The sequence below is a fragment of the Prionailurus viverrinus genome, unplaced genomic scaffold (genome assembly GCF_022837055.1).
Source record: "Prionailurus viverrinus isolate Anna unplaced genomic scaffold, UM_Priviv_1.0 scaffold_33, whole genome shotgun sequence".
Classification (NCBI taxonomy): Eukaryota; Metazoa; Chordata; class Mammalia; order Carnivora; family Felidae; genus Prionailurus; species Prionailurus viverrinus.
In genome coordinates this window covers 2,342,930-2,361,978 of record NW_025927604.1, presented here as the reverse complement: position 1 = coordinate 2,361,978, position 19,049 = coordinate 2,342,930, and the positions used below count along the sequence as shown (strand labels likewise).

The following is a 19,049-nucleotide window of genomic DNA, read 5'->3' as shown; positions in this document are numbered from 1 at the left end:
GGTAGGTGCAGAGAGAGGGAGAGAGAGAATCCCAAGAAGGCTCCACACTATCAGTGGTAGAGCCCAATATGGGGCTTGAACTCAAGAAACGTAAGATCATGACCTGAGCCGAAACCAAGAGTCAGACACTCAACCGACTGAGCCACCCGGGAGCCCCAAAGAAAACCATCATCTTAAAGCGGAGGGCAAAAGAAGAGAAAGAAACAAAAGAACTACAAAACAGCCCCAAAATGATGAACAAAATGGTAATAGTACATCCATAACATTAAAACATTATTTCAAATGTGAATAGACTAAATTCATCAATCAAAAGACATAAGTGACTGAACAGACTTTAAAAGACGCACACGAGTGGGGTGCCTGGGTGGCTCAGTCTGTTGAACGTCCGACTTCAGCTCAGGTCATGATCTCACTGTCTGTGAATTCGAGCCCCATGTTGGACTCTGTGCTGACAACTCGGAGCCTGGAGCTTGCTTCAGATTCTGTGTCTCCCTCTCTCTCTGCCCCTCCCCTGTTCACACTCTATCTCTCTCTGTCTCTCAAAAATGAATAAATGTAGGGGCGCCTGGGTGGCTCAGTCGGTTAAGTGGCCAACTCCAGCTCAGGTCATGATCTCGCAGTCTGTGGGTTCAAGCCCTGAGTGCGGCTCTGTGCTGATAGCTCAGAGCCTGGAACCTGCTTCAGATTCTGTGTCTCCCTCTCTCTCTCTGCCCCTCCCCTGCTCAAGCTTTGCCTCTCTCACTCTCTCAAAAATAAACAAACAAAAATTTTTTAAAAAGGGTTTTATATAAAGCAGACATTGACAGACTTAAAGGGAGAAATAGACAGCAATACAGTCCGGATGGGTGGTGGTGGTGGAGACTTCAATCCCCCACTTCCAACAGTGGGTGGATTATCTAGACAGAAAATCGGTGAGGAAACCCCGGACCCAGGCTACACGTCGACTGGGTGGACCCACAGACACATGCAGAACATTCCATCCCACGGCAGCAGGATACACATTGTGCTCACGTGTGCATGCAACATTCTGCAGGACAGATCACACATCAGGCCACGAAGCAAATCTTCATAAATTTCAAAAGACTGAAATTATATCAAGCAATCTTTTCTGAATACAGTCACAAGAAATCACAAGAAGAAAAAACTTGGAAAATTCAAAACTATGTGGAGATTAGACAATATGCACACATGTAACCAGCAACAGCTATCATCATACTCAACAGTGAAAATCCGAACGCTTTTCCTCTAGGATGAGGAACAAACAAGGATCCTCGCTCTTGCCACTTCTGTTCAACATAGTATAGGAAGTCCTAGAAGTGTAATTAGGAAAGAAAAAGAAATAAAGGGACATGAAGGGGAGTGAGAAATACAGGCTTCCAGTTAGGGAATGAATAAAAAGGCAGCCACATTAGAAAGGGCAAACACTATTGTCACTGTTTACAGATGACATGTTATTATATATAGAAAACCTTAAGTGTCTATTAATGGCTGAATGGATAAAGAAAATGTGAGACACACATATAGAACAAAATCCTGGAATTTGCGAAAATATGGATGGACCTTGAGGGCACTATACTAAGTGAAATAAATCAGTCAGAAAAAGACAAATACCGCATGATCTCACTTGTATGGAAATCTAAAAAAGCCAAACTCATAGAAACAGAGAGTAGAGAGGTGGCTACCAGGGGCTGGGAGATGGGGAAAATTAGGAGATATTGGTAAAGCATACAAACTCCCAGCTATGGGAGGAATAAGCTCCAGGGATCTAACGTACAGCATGTCGACCATGCTTGACAATACAGTATTATATTCATAAATAATCGGGATTTACTAAGAGAGTACAACTTCAGTGTTCTCACCAAACCAAACAAAGAAGGAACAAAACAACAACAAAAAAACTTGTGAAATGACAGGTGTGCCAATTAACTCATTGGTAACCCTTCCCTAGTGTATATGTATGTATACGTATCATCACATTGTAGCCTTTAAATATTTTATAATTGTGTTTGTTAAGTATATATTAGTAAAGCCAAAAAGAAAACAAGTTAGGCAGCCAATCGCACTGGTGGGTTTTATTTAACCTTCAGGCAAACGTCAGGGCCTCTAACTTTACACAGAGAAAGTAAAGAAACCAAAATCAAGTCATTAACTTATCATTTAAAAAACATTTATTTAGGAACAACTGGGCCATGTCAACATAAGTTGATTCTTCTTCCAGAAATGCACAAACATAACCTCACACAGAAGAAAAGTTAATGTCATCTTTGTGGAATGCAGAATGGCTGAACTTCTTTGCAATAGGAGGTTTCTGCTTTCAATACACATATATGCAATATTTGAAGAGATAAAGATCATTTTTCAGGATTCATATATCTAGTTCGTATCTACAACTAGAAGGATTACTTAATGCCCTCATTAAGCTAATTTCTTCTTCTCTGGTCACTTTGCAAATAGAAATAACATGAACTGGTATTCATGCTCTGACCTTTAAGATTCTCAAATTATAATGGCAATTACCGTATACATAGCCGCTCATATGTTTATTGATGTTTGATAATTAACACAAAAGGGCTGTGACCTTGATGAATGGATGATATTAACTATTAAATAGTGTATTATAAAATTAGTACAAAGTATTTAAAGGTATGTAAGTTAACCACTTATTGATAGAAAAAATCTTTTATATACTGGATAAAAGTTTATGGAATAAAGAGAAGTATTTTTAAAGTATATATTAAACATTGCTTAACTGGATAGTAAATCCTATCAGTGTGGAAATAAATGTTTTGTAATTCTCAAAGAATAAAACAATATAAACTTTAATTCATGGTAACATAGTTGGCTGGAAAAATGCCAGTTTGACCTCGAAGCTTCCCTTCCCACCAATCAAAATGAGAATCTGTTTTCGATATAACCGTGATTCTGTCTCCAGCTTGAAAATTCAAATCCCCTGGCTGTTGTCCTTCAAAAGAATATAGTGCTGTCACTTCTATGGGTTGATTCAAATTGCCTAAAACAAACAAACAAACAAAATTACTTAAATTATTCACATTTTTAATGGGAAACCCTGAGAAGAGTGTGTATCCAAGATACGAGTTAACTTTTTTTTAGGACTTGATGTTCTGGCAGAATTCACAGCATGTGGTCTGTATGATTTCCTTCTTTGAAAAGAGCAAATGTTTGGTAATAACATTTCCTAAATCCACACAAGTCAAACTGTATGTTATTATATAGTTAACTATGTATTTAGCAAATATCTGTGGTTATAATTGTTTGCATTTTGAATAACCTGTAAGGTAACACTACAAGCCAACTGTGGAATAACACAGGTTTGAACTGCACAGGTGCACAGACATGTGGATTTTTTGATAAACAGCATAGCCCTGTAAATGTATTTTCCTTGCTTTCTTAATAACATTTTCTTTTATCTAGCTTAGTTTATTATAAGAATACAACATATGATACTTATAACATACAAAATATGTTGTATTTTGTACTACATAGATTGTACTACATAGATAGTAGATTATAGTTGTATAATCTACTACTTATGCTTTTGGTAAGGCTTCTGGCCGATGATAGGCTATTAATAGTTAAGTTTTGGGGAAGTCAAAAGTTTTATGTGGATTTTCAACTATATGGGCTTTGGTGCACCTAACCCCCGACACTCCATTTTTCAAAGGTCAACTGTATTTACATTCTTCCCCTTTTATTTATTTATTTTTTTTATTTGAGGGGGGGGGGGGGCTGCTGCAGATAGGGACAGAGGGAGAGGGAGAGGAAGAAAGAGAGAGAGAATCTCAAGCAGGGTTCAATCCCACAACCCTGGGATCATGACCTGAGGCAAAATCAAGAGTCAGATACTCAAGCAAAAGAGCCACCCAGATGCCCCACATTTCCCCCCTTTTAACAGAGCAACCATTATGACTTCCTTGAACTGTAGCTGTTAGACATCTATGCTCATGATTTCACTGGAAAACCATACTCCAGGACAGAGCTAGAGAGTATAATACTAAGCGAAATAAGTCAGAGAAAGACAAATACCATATGATCTCACTCATATGTGGAATTTAAGAAACAAATGTGCAAAGAAAGGAAAAAGAGAGAGAGAGAGGGAGGGAGAACCAAGAAATAGACTCTTAACTATACAGAACAAACTGACAGTCACCAGAGCAGATGTGGGTAGAGGGATGGGGGAAGAAAGGGGTCGAGATTAGACTTATCATGATGAAAATAAAATGAAATAAAATGTTAAAAAGAAAAATCATGCTGTGTAGCCTTGGTTTTGAGGGTTCCAGCTGACATGCAAATTTTGCTGATTCAGCACATTTCCCCATAGGCTTCACGGCTGTTTTCATTTCTGTGCTTACTATATCCTTTTTCTCAAAACAGAGATAAACTAGCACAGCAAGACGTGTGTCTGCACACGCACAAGAGCTTCGACACAATGTGTAGAATCTTTTGTATTAGGAAAAAATACCTTGAGAATTGAGGAGTTAATATGAGGAAAAGACATTAAATATTAGAAACTGTAGAGCATCATAAGAAATAAAAAGAAACATACTTTCTGTGTAGTCATCTCCCTGGAATTTTTATATTTCTATTTCACGTATTTTGTGCACTTATTAGGCAATTAGATGCTTGTTAAGTGCATTTTAGTGCGGATACACTGAAAACATAAATAACCGAATTCTACAAGCCAGTTCCTTATTTCAACCTATACTGTTACAATAAAAAACTAACCCTTACTGTCAGTAAGAAATAAAAGTAATCAGCACTTTAATTAAGCCACATTGACTGAAACACTGAATTTGTAGCTCACGCAAGATGGGGCCACACTTCTTCCTGTAAAGCACGTGGCATGTGGTTCTTCGAGTTCTCCCAGAGAAATAGCCCTAATAACAACTAATATAATGACATTACAGATATTACTGGCATTAGGCCTCTCTATAATACAGACATGTTCTGCATATTTGTAGGTTCTTACTGTATTAACTTTTCGTTTGTCCACTTTAAGGAAGAAGTTAAAAGTATGTCACAGAAGAGTAAAATGGTGATATTGTACCTGCATATTCCTAAAGCCAGTGCGTGCGGCAGCCAACACACATTGGTCATTACCGCCTACGTGACAAGTGACAAGTGACTGAGAGGCTGCATGGACGTGGGACACACAGCAAGTCCTCGTGTCAGGCCTCCTCGTCATTAGATCAGTGGAATGTAGGTTAATGTTGGAGAAAAAAATCATTCTGAAAATCAGTTTCTTACCAATAGTTGTGTTTATCACCTCCATACATAAAGCTCAACCTCTATTAAGCAAACAATGAACGAAAACCCTCAAGTAATTCCTCCTTTCTCCTTGTCAGACACATCTGATAATACAAAGAAGCAAGCAAAAAGAGTGCTAGTAAACATCAGGAATGTTCTGGAAGTCATAGCCATCTTAGCAGCCATACAGGTGTGTGTTTGTAGCACTAGGTACAAAAAGTAGAAATGCACTAAAAGAGGATCACAGTGGTAACAGGCAACAGCCCTGAGTGTGTAATACGAGCGGCCTCCTGTTCACAGAGTCGGGCACTGTAACAGCACAAGACATGTGCCCCTCTAGGCCTCATCTCCAGCGAGGCAGCCACTTTGCAGAACATTAAACTGAGGTGGAAGGTGTTAGGCAATTTGTCCAGGGAGCTGAGATCTGAATCCCAGAAGTCTGTCCCCAGCTACTCATAAGCACCATTGACATCATACCCCAAGGTACTCAGCAGCCACAAAAGTATTAAATTGTTTTCAACAGACTGAACTTGGATTTATCAGGGCATTTTACTTTTGTTAGGCGAATTTTCAGGGAGAATTGGCATATTTTTCCGCATCACTGAGTTATCAGGACTCTCCAAATGATAAGAATGTTGGATGATGGCCCTGGTAATCACTGGTAACAGGACTGATTTTTACCAGTCTTAGGAAAATATTTCACGATGATGAATACTTGGAGGAAGAAAGATATTATGAACTAAGTGAAAGAGAGGACGGCGGACTTAGTTCAGGCCCTGCCCTCTCACTCAGGTGTTGTCCACTTTCCTCTGGGCTGCAGTTTCCACATGAACTGAAGACAAAGTGGTGGTGGGACAGCTGTAGAAGGGCGAGGCAGGTGGTTCTGAGACGCAGCGGAGAACAAGGCAGTGCCGTGGGGTTTGAGGAGGTCGGTACATCGAGATTGCTGGCACATCTAGAGAAGGATGTGCCCCGGATAGGCAGACACGGTGTGCCCTAGGAGAGTCTAGCAGTTCAAGCGGTTGCTGGGAAACTCCTCCACATGCAAACAGAGGCTGGGCCAAGACGGCGGGCAGGGGGGGGGGGGGGGGGAGGCAGGTGCTCCCTGGAGGTGACCGTCCACAGGCCACTCAATGCTGTAACCTGTTAGTGTTTTCTTCAGTCAACATGACTTAAAGTTCTTCTTTACTGATACACTAGGGATAATTTCCATGAGGAAAATTTTAATGCCCACAAAATAATTTATTTTAAAAATAGGCGGGCCTTTTCTCTGAAAGGAGGTATGTCCTTCCAGGAAGGGAGAGCCCTCTGGGGACCTTGGAAACAGACCCCACCAATTGCTAAAATGTCTGGAATTCACGGATGCATTTTCTTCTGAGTTACATGACTTCAAGTTTTATATTCCCGTGTTTAAAAAATATGGAGGCTCTTTGAAACAATTAGTCATTTTCATCATAATTCAAGTTTAATTCAAGTACAGCTTATTTTTCTCTCCCAAATCAGGACTACGCTTAACAGGAAACAGATTACAATCAGCTCGAGTGATTGGCAGCTGCCCTGAGGCTCCTAATTAGCAAGACTGGGTCTACAGGACTTCACTAGTTACTCCCAGTGGCTTTCTGATGGGAGGCTGCATAATGTAACCCATATGCAGCCAATAAATACATCTGGCCCCAGACATAATTCAGGAGAGGAATCTCAGCCTTTGGAAGGTCCATTTCAAGGCAGGCAGAAGTAGGAGAACACATCTTTGGTTTTGTGACACATTTAATGTAGTGAGGAATTGCATGGCTGATTTAACTCTCACACCCACATCGCCTCAGGCCAGGTGTGGGGTCTGTCACTTTGGGGACCATGGTCTCTGGAGAAGAGTCAGAGTCAGTGGTGAGTGAGGCAGATAAGGCCACTAGGTGGGGTCACCAGACATGCAGTTCTCAAAAGGTAATGTCTGGGCATTTGTGGTTGTCACGACTCGGGGGGGGGGGGTGCTACTGGCATCCAGAGACTTAGTTCCGGGGCGCTCCTGGCCATCCACGCAGCACAGGGTGGCCCGTGCAATGGGTGTGCCCAGATTGTCACCGCAAACTACTGGGCGGATAGGAGGCAGGCAACGGATACTGACGTCGAAGGACACAGCCTGTTGCAGAGACTGTGGACCTTCCCGGTTGTCTCTGTGACAGGCCCAAGCAGCACGTAGCCGGAGCCTCCAAAGGGTACGAAACAGAAGTACGTGCAGCTTGGAAACTACTGCTATGCCCAGCAGCCCATGCAGAACTACAGCTTGTCGGTAGGCATGGGACAGGCTAAGATGGGGCCTGGGTGTCCTGGTGAATGGGCTTGAACCTCAGCTCAGGCCTGTGCATTGTGACTTTTCTCTCCAGGAATGCTCTGCCAGGATGTGAGAAGGTCCTTGGCAAGAGTTTCACTGGTTTCACAGCTGCTTTTTAAACACACAATAATGTGAAGTAAGTTTTATTTTAAAAATAGACTTTAAGCCTTCCCTTTCATTTTTTTTCTTCAAAATCTTTTATTTGGAGAAAGGACAAAATAAATTAATACTAACCTAGTGCCCACTGTTTGTACACTTTAACTCATCCTACCCTCAAATATAAAAACAAAATCCCACCAACCAACCAACCAACCAACCAACCACGGGCCGGTAACGTTATCCTTGGATCACACAGCTAGCGATGAAAGTATTGAATTCAAGTCTGAGTCTCCTTCCAGAGCCCACTCAGGGTTTTGTTTCTTATAACTTGACACTTCCCTCCGTGCCTTTTGGGGGGTATTTCTAACATTCTCTAGGCACCTGGGCTATGGGCATGAGCTCTAGAGATCCCTAGGAAAGGGCTGCAGTCCCCACTGTCACCTTACTAAGCACCCCTTGCTAAGTCTACAGCGTCTGTCATCCCTTGTCTTTCAGCGTCCCTGCTGGGCCCCCTCCCCAAGCAACTCAGCTTGTCTGTTGACCTCAAATGTAAGAACCTCTTTAATTGCAGGATACCTAAGTATGGGTCTAATTCTAACAGTCTTTAAAAATAAAAGACCACAACATAAAGTCTTAGATGTTTATGCTACTTGGGCATAAACATTTATATGTTGACCCCTTTTGCTTCCGAAGGATGTGTCCAAAGGTCACATTTAACACTCTCGGTAATCTCTACCACGGCTGTAAATCACCTTTTCAAGAACAAAATACATTTTTTAAAACCTGTCAGGGTTTGTTCACTATGCCTGAGACCACAGCACAGCACTCTCCCAAAGTCAAGCCCAGGCCATCCGACTGGCTCTGAACACAGGCCTCTGCATCCACTCCCTGAAGGGAATTACCTGGGAGAGGATGGCCAGAACTGGGCTCCAAACAACTGAAACCAGGCTGGAAGAAAGAGGAAAGTCAGAAAATCTAATCTAGCAGGAAAAGGTTGACTTCTGTTCAAGGAACCCTGCTTAAGAGACACTTTTGAAATATCTTTATAATTTTTTGTTAAATGGGTACTTCGTTACCTTGCCAATCTGTTTCCACCACACAGATAATGCCCAGGTAGTTTGCTTACCCAGGAGTATATGGTTCTGTGATTCCAGTGATACAAGATGATGTGAAAGATAGGCTATTTTACAGCTGGTTAACCTCTGCCTTCACTGTGTGTCCCATTCACATTTCTAAATAATTGCTTACTTCTTTCAAAGAACATTTTCTAAAGATTAGAGTAAGACAGGTTGAGGGACTATTTTTTATCACAGCAAATCCTAATGAGTTTTATGAAGTAGCTCCCAATAATGGCACAATATCTGAACACGAAAAAATTTTAAAAGTCCTTAAACATATAAAAATATTCATGGGGCTAAAACCCAGAGCAAATGTGATGATGACGAAGCTGTAATTCACAGTGAGCAAAATTTGTCTTTCTTTCCTGACAAGGTTTTACAAGATCCTGTAGTTCAGCCTCCGACAAGCCCGTGGGCCCTGGAGCCAGCTCCCTCCTGAGCCAGGCGCGTCATACCAGGTGACTGTCCCTCCTGGGTTCCCCACCACGCTGCTAATCTCAGATTACAAGCAAGTAAGCAAGCAAAGCCACAGCATTTTTTAAATGAGGTACTTTTCAGAATAACGTGCACATTCTATAAGTCAAAGAAGTGATGTATGCCTTCCTAGAGATTTTTACAACCTGCCAGATTAATTAGAAATTTTGTGATTATAAGATCAATATGAGTAATTTTTAACATGTAGATATTTTATTTACCAACTCTCTCCTGATAGCTGGAAAGTTCAGGGTACAGCTTATATTTGTTTCCATTACCTGCAAAAAAAAAAAAAAAATTAGAAAATTTATTCACATATATTAAAAAAGATAAATAACATAAAATATTAGCATATATAAAATAGCCAAGAATGCCTAATCTTGCCCTTGCAAAGCAAATACTTTAGTATATGTGCTGCTGAAGCGAGCACAACAGAGCAAATACTTTAAATTGCTCAGTGATAGAACTCTCATTATTTTATCACCCTTTAAATCAAGAGGAGCCTGAGTAAACCCAGGAAATACACTGAGCATAGGCAGAGAGTAAATACGTGATATGCACATGACCAGAAGCACTACAACTCACGACCTTGGACATATATGTTCATAGAAAATCTACACACATCTGTTTTCCAGAGCAATCGTAAAATACCTGAATTCAAAAAAGTTTGTAATCCCCAAACCAGTGATTTTAAACATTCTTGTTTGCTTGACTCCTCAAATAATTTTTAAGCAGCATGTATTCACTTGCATATTTTTAAATTAACACCTAAAATTGCTCAATATCAGCCTAAAAGTTCTAAAGGGCATGCTTTGTAGCATATTTCAATATCAATTATTTAAATTAAATAATTACATCTCTCCTTTTTGGGATAACAGAATATAAATATCACAGTAAAAATACACATCATTAATACTGTATCTGTACTCACCATCGTGAGTTTAAAAAACAAAGTTTTTTTAAAAATTTGATTTGAGACAGAGAGAGACCAAGCATGAGTGGGGGAGGGGCAGAGAGAGAGGGAGAGAGAGAGTCCTAAGCAGGCTCTGTACTGTCAGCACAGAGCCCAACGTGGGGCTCGATCTCACAAAGCATGAGATCATGACCTGAGCCAAAATTAAGAATTCGGTGAAAAAAGCACCAAGCTTTTGCAGATATCAGAAATTATGTAATGCTCATTTTAACCTTTTAGTCATATTTCCATTCCCTTTGTCCCACAGATTTTAACTTTTTTTTTTTTAACATTTATTTACTATTGAGAGGCAAGAGAGAGACAGAGCATGAGCATGGGAGGGGCAGAGAGAGAGGGAGACACAGAATCGGAAGCAGGCTCCATGCTGTCAGCACAGAGCCTGACGCAGGGCTCAAACTCAAACTGCGAGACCATGACCTGAGCTGAAGTCGGATGCTTAACCGACTGAGACACCCAGGCACCCTGTCCCAAAGATTTTATACTAATATATTAATATTATATTTTATGGAACAGTTTCTACAACAAAAATTTGTACAGAAATTTATTTTTTAATTTTATTTGAAGTAAGCACAAGACTGTTAAATAATTTCTTACAGATCGAGTTATTATTGTAATCATTACTGGTACACAATTGACCAAAATCTTAAATATATTATAAATTTGTTAACTTACTAAACAGGAAAGTAAATTTTTATTTGAAACACAGCTCGGTAGATGGATGAGACTTTAGCTCATTAAGCAGGATGACTATTTCTTATTTCTAGAATGACAGAGGTTCAACGTCAAGTTGTATTTTAATATTCCTTTTTAAATGTATAGGTGCTATGAAGGCTGGTTCTTATAAAAACTAGAGAGGGCTAGAAGGATACATTTTACAGCAATGTAACAGAACTATTTGATGTTCCTTCTGAGAGAGAGGTCAAAAAATCACATGGTTATCTGTAATTAAAACATAATAATAAAATATTTATAAGATAATAAGATACTTTTATAACTTTCTGTTTTGGTGATAGATAGCTACGTGATTCTTAAAATAAGCAATATATAGTGATAATACTAATCACTGTTGTTACATAAGCTAACGCGACAATCCCATCGTCCCTCTTCAGTTTTGTGGAAAGCAGAGAAACAAAGAACCACTGTCCAAACGACTCGACTTGCTACTCCTCAGTCACTCACTCACTACGTCAGTATCTATGTTTCAGATTACATCACCATTCTTACATTTTGGAGACAATGTAGCACGGTGTGATTTGGATGACTTGGGGGTTACTCTTCTTACTCAGGTGTGGAACAAAAACCCTCAGGAAGGCCAGGGGAGGATGGCCTGTACGTCCCGTTGTGAACGGAAATGGCTTTCAGAGGGAGCATGTCTCGAGCCGGACAGTGTATCTCTCACACTGTTGCTCTCATGCCCTAGGCAGTGTCGGGTACCCTGAGGATACAAGTACAATATGCAGGCTGCGGCCTAAGAAGCTTATGACATAAGAATATAGAAATAAACATTGGCAGCACGGGGAAGAGGGTATAAATATTCCAAAAGAGTCTAATTTTAACAACTGACTAGAAATAAGAGATTTTGGGTAGTGATCAGATATAGGACAAAATACATGCAAATTAGGACTTTCTCAACATAAAAATAAGCACTCCAAAATAGAAATGGGAAAGTACATTCCATTCACCCAGCAAACCAAAATTATAAAGTACTTAGGAATAAATTTAACAAGAAAGGCACAGACACTATGAAATCTTAGGAATGACAGAAAAATGCCTCAGCAAATGGAAAGCATAAAATGGAAAGATTATCATAAACATGCCAAATTAGTTAATTTATATGTTATTGTGATTAATATCCCAAGTCATAGAATTACTCTAAGTTCATAGCATTATTTTTTGGAATTGCACATTGCGTACTGCAGACCCCCTTATCCACAGTTTTCCTGTTTCACAATTGCCTGCGGTTAACCACAGCCCAGAAGTGGCTCATCCTCCTTCTGATTTACTGTCAGAAGGTCAGAAGAAGCCTAATGCCACCTCACAACTGTGTCAATCACCTCACTGCGTCTCATGTGGGCATCTCATCACCTCCCATCATCACAAGAAGGGGGAGAAAAGTACAAGATATTTTAAGAGACAGAGAAACCACATTCATAGGACTTTTATTATAGTACGTCATTGTAATTTTTCTATTTTATTATTGCTAGTCTCTTACTGTGCCTAATCTATAAGGTAAACTTGATCACAGGTATGTATGTATAGGAAAAAAAACATAGTTTATATGAGGTTCAGTACTATCCATGGTTGCAGGCATCCACGGGGATCATGGAACTTAGCCCTCACGGATAAGGGGGGACTAACTCTGCATGAAAAACAAGACCAACAGACAAATGATTCGTGTAGAAAAAAAACTGTAGCCCGAATGACAAAGTCCTCAATGTACAAAGTGCTTCTACAAATGGAAAAGGCAACAAATACTCCAATAGAAAAAAATCCACCAATGAAATGAAGAAAGTTTTCAGAAAAGATGAAAGACAAAACTCCAGCAATTACATCAAGAAACCTTTAAGTCACTAACTGACAGGGGCAACACAATCCAAATAAAAAGGAGATATAACCAACCCTAACACATGCAAATACTCTAACACTAACAGTGGTGAGGAACATATATGATGCAGAGAGCTACAAGTGGGAGAGTGCTTATGGTGGGCAGTATATATATATGTAGTGGGCACTGTATATAGTGGGGAGAGTGCATGCTGGGAAGTGTATACAGTGGGGAGTGTGCATGCTGGGAAGTGTATACAGTGGGGAGTGTGCATGCTGGGAAGTGTATACAGTGGGGAGTGTGCATGCTGGGAAGTGTATACAGTGGGGAGTGTGCATGCTGGGAAGTGTATACAGTGGGCAATGGCTGATGAGACTCTGTAGTAGTAAAAACTTAAAAAACAATCTACCTAATCTGTTGAAATTTTAAAAATATGTCCTTTGACTTACTATATCCATTCCTGGTAATTATCTCCAAAAATAAATAAAGAAATAAATGAAAGTACCAATATGTAGACACACAAATTTACAAAGATGTAAATTGTGGAGATGGTTGGCATGGGAAAAAAACTGAAACAATGTTAATACCTATCAGTAGGAGAGCAGCTGAATAAATAAGTTTTTTGCCCCATGGAATATTAAAAGGCCATTAAAAAGAATTAATTGGAGCTGCACCAGTTGATTCAGATGTTTCCATGAGGTGTTTTTCAGCAAAATAAATAAAACCCACAAGCAAGATAGAGTAAAACATGTATAATATGGCAGCATTTTTACGAGACAAAATATTCTTTCCATGTGTATATATGTTCTTACACATGTGCCTGTGAGTAGGACTATCAAAGAAAGATACATGTGGAGAGAAATACAGATGTCTACACCGCATGTTGTCAACATAGATTTCCTGAAATGAGTATGGGGGAGGGCACCATGTGAGTTAGGGGGTGAAATGAAGGAAAGGCAGCAACTCATAAAAGAAAAAGAAAATAATGCATCAAAAACCATCTATTATGCATTTATATAAAATTACATATGTGAAGATACGTAATTAAGAACTAAGATTCTGTTTTTTAATAAAAAACTTATTTTTATAGGTCAGATTTAATTTTATTTAAAAAAATATTTGTTTTTGAGTGAGAGACAGCATGAGCGGGGGAGGGGCAGAGAGAAGGAGAGAGAATCCCAAGCAGGCTCCACGCTGTCAGTGCAGAGCCTGATGCAGGGCTTGAAGTCACCAATTGTGAGATCATGACCTGAGCCACAACCAAGAGTCAGATGTTTAACTGACTGAGCCACCCAGGTAGGTGCCCTGAGATTTAATTTTTTTAATGTTTAGTTATTTATTTTTGAGAGAGAGAGAGAGAGAGCAAGAGAGAACAGGGGAGGGGCAGAGACAGAGGAGACAGACAGAACCCCAAGCAGGCTCCACGCTGTCAGTGCAGAGCCTGATGCAGGGCTTGCACCCAAGAACTGCAAGATCGTGACCTGGGCAGAAATCAAGTCAGAGGCTTAACTGACGGAGCCACCTAGGTGCCCTCATAAGATTTTTACACATGCATCTTACAGACATGTATTTTCCTAGTGAGGAGACTTCAGAAACGTCATGTATTTTAAGACAAAACTACAGAGGTCAAATTTTATGTAATCACTCAGCTTTAAAATAAAAATAGACTCCAGTGCCCACATCTTGTTACTCACTGGAAATATGAGTGTACGCAAATTAATCACCTGAACATGAATCAGAAATAGACCATCCCTATTGAAAGAAGAATACGGCATCCCAGGAGACAAAGGAACAGCCGGGTCACACAGTAAGAGTGGGTAATAAAGGACAGGTTTGGTTCCTGAGTGTCTTCCAGGGAGGGGACATGTAGGCAAGCTAACGGCACAGCCAGGAGCCAGCATGAGGGCGGAGACTGCGTGTGGGTCCGCAGGTGAAGGGTCGGTGGATACAGAGCCTGAAGGAGGGGCCATCCTCCTGCCCTCTAGAGCCTTTGACACTTCTCCTCCTCCTCCCAGACCTTATCACATGCTTCCTTCTGGTGATGGCAGTTACTTCTCCCCATGGGACACCTCCTGTACTAGACTGAAAGTTCTTCAAGGACAGGATGTAAGGTGGATTCATCTTTGTACTTGCAAAAGCCACTGCACAATGCTCTTGAATAATAGTGGATCACTATATGAAGCATCACCTCCTTTACCATATTGCTAGGTACTGTTACCCTCTGTGCCCGTAGAGCAGAATTCCAAGAGTGACTGTCATACAAACGATGAATGGAAAGAGGGATGGAGGCCAGAGCCTGGTGCTTTAAACATTTAGTCTAGTTTAAAACCAGCCTTATGAAATCCTGAGCTCCTAAGAATATATGGCTTAGATCAATATTCAGAATATAAATCTATGAGTATACAAGAAAAATGGCTTATTTTGTTCCTATTTCAAATCAGCAGGATAGCAGTCTTTGGAAGAAATGACAAAATAAATGAGAAAATTTTTAAAGATAAACCTTTGTAAATTAGAGAAAGCCTCTTCTGAATGAGAAGCTTTCACAAGTTACAGTCATGAGAATACCTTTGTATTTAGAGGAGTCTGAGCATTTGTTTTTCTCTTCAACACATTTTAGTTCTATTTGATACTAAAGTTTAACAATTGTTAATTATAATTATATTTGAATTATGACAAAAATATTTACTTTGGGAGCCAGAGTTCAGTGGGACTTGTGCAGATGACTGCTGTGGTCTTGACAATGGTTTCGGAGGTAATTCTTTAGCCTGGGAGGGACAAAAAAATGCACATGATTTTAAAATACTTTATTACCATGGAGCATGTGAGGCTTTTTTCTTCTGGAGAATGTATGTGGCCTATTTTACCCCATGCACTTATTAACGAAGCACCCTACGTGAGCACAGGTAGTGTGCTTCGGGCCACACTCAGTTGAAACGGACGCCACATGCAGGGGTTGACAGTGGGTGCCCTTCTGTACCTCGCCTCATCCAGGCGCCGCTGACAACCTACGCGGGCACAGCCACCTGGTGACTGGCTCGGCAGCCCCTGGGAGGCCGTGACAACGTAGGCTTGCTGTGGCGGCTTTCGTGCCCTGTGATGGGGATCAAGCGACTCCGAAGGGTGTCGTGGAACTTGGTGCGCACGATCGATGCTCGGAGGCCTGAGACCTGTGTGTCAGCAGCTACCGTTAGCACGGCTACTGGTACAAAGTCCTCTCCTCAGAGATGCAAGTATGGAAAACAACCTATGTTTCTCCTCGAGGTTTGTACAGATGACACATCAGAGGTGTATGACATTTTCACAAGGACTTTACGCAAATGAGAGTATAAGGGAAGTGGAGTCGGTTATCGGGAACCTGATATCAAGGGCAGAATATGCTATTTCCTGCGACTGCTAAGAGACACAAAAAAAAACCACGCATTACAGCAGGCTTCCTCTGTTGCTTTGCTGCTTTTCTTGCGTTGATTCGCTGCCCTTCGTTTTCATACTTTTCAGTAAAGGAATCGAGAATCTCATAGAGATCTTCCGCTTGAGCAGGCCGCGGCATGTCTCCAAATAAAATGTCATAAGCTCGGATGTCTTGACAATAAAACCTAATAAGGAATATCAAATTAAGAACATGTATAGACATAGAGCTTTCCTAGAGCTAAAAGTAGGACACATACCTGTGTGTAGGGATATACTCACATCTAATACTTCATATATACTATTTTTCCAACACTAACTACAAGCTATAACCCGTTAAGCCCCTAAGTTCACTCCCCCAAGATCATCTGTAGAGCCAATCACCATAAATAGTCTGATACACATACTCTTTCTCCAATAATATAAAAATCAAATCACATATACAAACACATCTATATAAACACATGTATGCAAATACATCTACGCTTATGCAAATATACCTACAAGCATATACATTTTTACAGGCTTTTATTTTTTAAGTTTCTTACAAAAATGGGGCCAACAAATACGGCTTTGTAATTTCTTTAAAACTGTTTATTTGCATCAAAACTATATAAAGATTTGCCTTACATGTTTGGAAGCCCTGCAATTAAGAAGTATGTTTGTTTAGTTTATCCAGATTCACGTGAACTTTAGTGAGAAAGTCTTCTGAAGGCCTGAAATCAGAAGTTTCTAAAAGAATGCTTCAAAAACGAGAAGTAGAAACATCTCTCTTGACTTTATAAGACACAGAGCTCTGCAAATCTTTATTTTTCCCCACTCCTCCTATTTTCCAGTTTCTGTGGCTTACACTGAATATTGTCACATGTGCTTATTAACTCTTTAAAAAAATTTTTTTAATGTTTATTTCTTGAGAGACAGAGAGAGACAGAGTGCAAGTGGGGAAGGGACAGAGAGGGAGAGGGAGACACAGAATCCAAAGCAGACTCCAGGCTCTGAGCTGTCAGCACAGAGCCCAGCGCGGAGCTCAAACCCACGGACCACGAGATCATGACCTGAGCCAAAGTTGGCTGTTCAGCTGAGCCAGCCAGGTGCCCCAGTGTGCTATCAAACTCTTGAGTGAGCAGTAAATTTTGTGCAGATTTTCCCTGGAAAGCAGGCAGATGAGGTTGGGGGGGCAGGGGTTCCTCTGCTGTAACCAGACAGCACTGTCGGCTCCTGCCAAGCTCCCAGCTAGTGGGATCTCTGCCTGCCACGTTCTGAAGGAAGATTCTCTTGTCAGTCAACCTTTTATCTTCCTCTGAGAAGCCAGACATGTTTTAGTGGCGATGTAGAGAAGCAGTTTGGGGAAAACTTAGCCAGATGCCAGTTTAAAGTATAAGTTCTTGGGCGCCTGGGTGGCGCAGTCGGTTAAGCGTCCGACTTCAGCCAGGTCACGATCTCGCGGTCCGGGAGTTCGGGCCCCGCGTCAGGCTCTGGGCTGATGGCTCAGAGCCTGGAGCTAGTTTCCGATTCTGTGTCTCCCTCTCTCTCTCTGCCCCTCCCCCGTTCATGCTGTGCCTCTCTCTGTCCCAAAAATAAATAAACGTTGAAAAAAAAAAATTAAAAAAAAAAATAAAGTACAAGTTCTTCTCCACCTGTCAAAATACTTCTAAATCCGTTTTTTAAAAACCAAAATTGATCTCCATTTTATGGAAAAACAACAAAGGCAGAGAGTCATAATAGACAGCCTCTCATAATGAGGAATATTTTGACTGACCTACAAGTTGTAACTTAGGTACTTTTACAGATGTTTGAAAAATATACTGAATATGATACAGCCAACTAATACAATATTATGTAGCCATTAACTTACACTTATGATTCTTGCAATGCTGGATGGAAAAAAGGATTTGCAATTCTATCTATTATGATTACAATCATATGTGGCAAAACAAGGGAAGTTATGCTGAGGAAAACATTGTCGGCAATAAAGCAAACTGAGCAGTGTTAATCTCAAAGGGTTGAATGGGATTTTTTTCCTTCCTTATAATTTTGTGTGTGTGTTTTCTAGATTTTGTCTAAGTACATATTGCTTTATGTTGAATCTTTAAATAAAGAAATAGAGTCAAATGTTACGTATTCTTAAAATACGTTCTTAAAAAAAGAATATACGAAACTACTCTGTAAACTCCAAAGAACTAGGTGAATCTATGACGTACTATTTTCTCATCACACTTTCCTCAAATTAGAACTATTTGGCTTGCACTTACTTTCGATTAGTTTCTTTCCTTTCAATCAAACAACTGCCTTCTAGAGATACGCCAGCAAAGAGTCCTCTAGATTTGCAGTATGTGAAGACAGCAGCGGAGCTCCGTAGGGCAACATTTCCTTCCAAATTCCTGTGAAATGCAAGGGTTTGCAGGAGAGAGCCAGACTGGCAAGAGGACCGATCCTAAAGACGACTCTCTGAACGGCACTGCACTTCTCCCTCCAACGAGTGACATCGTTCTAATCTCAGGCCACTTGTTTTCATTCGTTACTTCCTATTGGCCTGAGCTAGATGTGTTTAGAGTGGTCTGGAGCAAGGACGGGGCAGGGGAAGGACTTGTTATTTAAAACCATTAAAAAATGATGTGATAATACAGAGGACCGCCTTGTACCCAATTCATGGAAAGCTGATAATTACCAACCTTGTCTTCCTTTCGTAAAACAGCAACGTACATTTCAAGAGTCCTCAAGACTGTGGGTTCTTTTTACACTGACTATTTTCATGGAATTTAGAAACGTTTTCAGAGGATTGTACTGTGTTAGCTTTTGTAAACAGTCTGAGCTTTCGGAATTTCTAAATTGCTCAGTTGA

At 40.4% G+C, this 19,049-nt stretch overlaps 1 protein-coding gene across 2 annotated transcripts in view; it reads right to left on the bottom strand.

Annotated features, from left to right (window-relative positions):
* Nucleotides 1–2,145: 2,145 nt before the first annotated feature.
* SH3YL1 (SH3 and SYLF domain containing 1) overlaps nt 2,146–19,049 on the bottom strand; it is a 40,385-nt gene continuing 23,481 nt past the window's right edge. For both annotated transcript variants that reach the window (XM_047845114.1, XM_047845115.1), the window contains 5 exons: nt 18,461–18,589; nt 16,228–16,396; nt 15,490–15,568; nt 9,507–9,563; nt 2,146–3,010 (listed from right to left, as the gene is read on the bottom strand). In XM_047845114.1, coding sequence (XP_047701070.1) covers nt 2,820–3,010; nt 9,507–9,563; nt 15,490–15,568; nt 16,228–16,396; nt 18,461–18,589 — 625 coding nt within the window. In that variant the 3' untranslated portion in view covers nt 2,146–2,819. The remainder of the gene's footprint in view (nt 3,011–9,506; nt 9,564–15,489; nt 15,569–16,227; nt 16,397–18,460; nt 18,590–19,049) is intronic.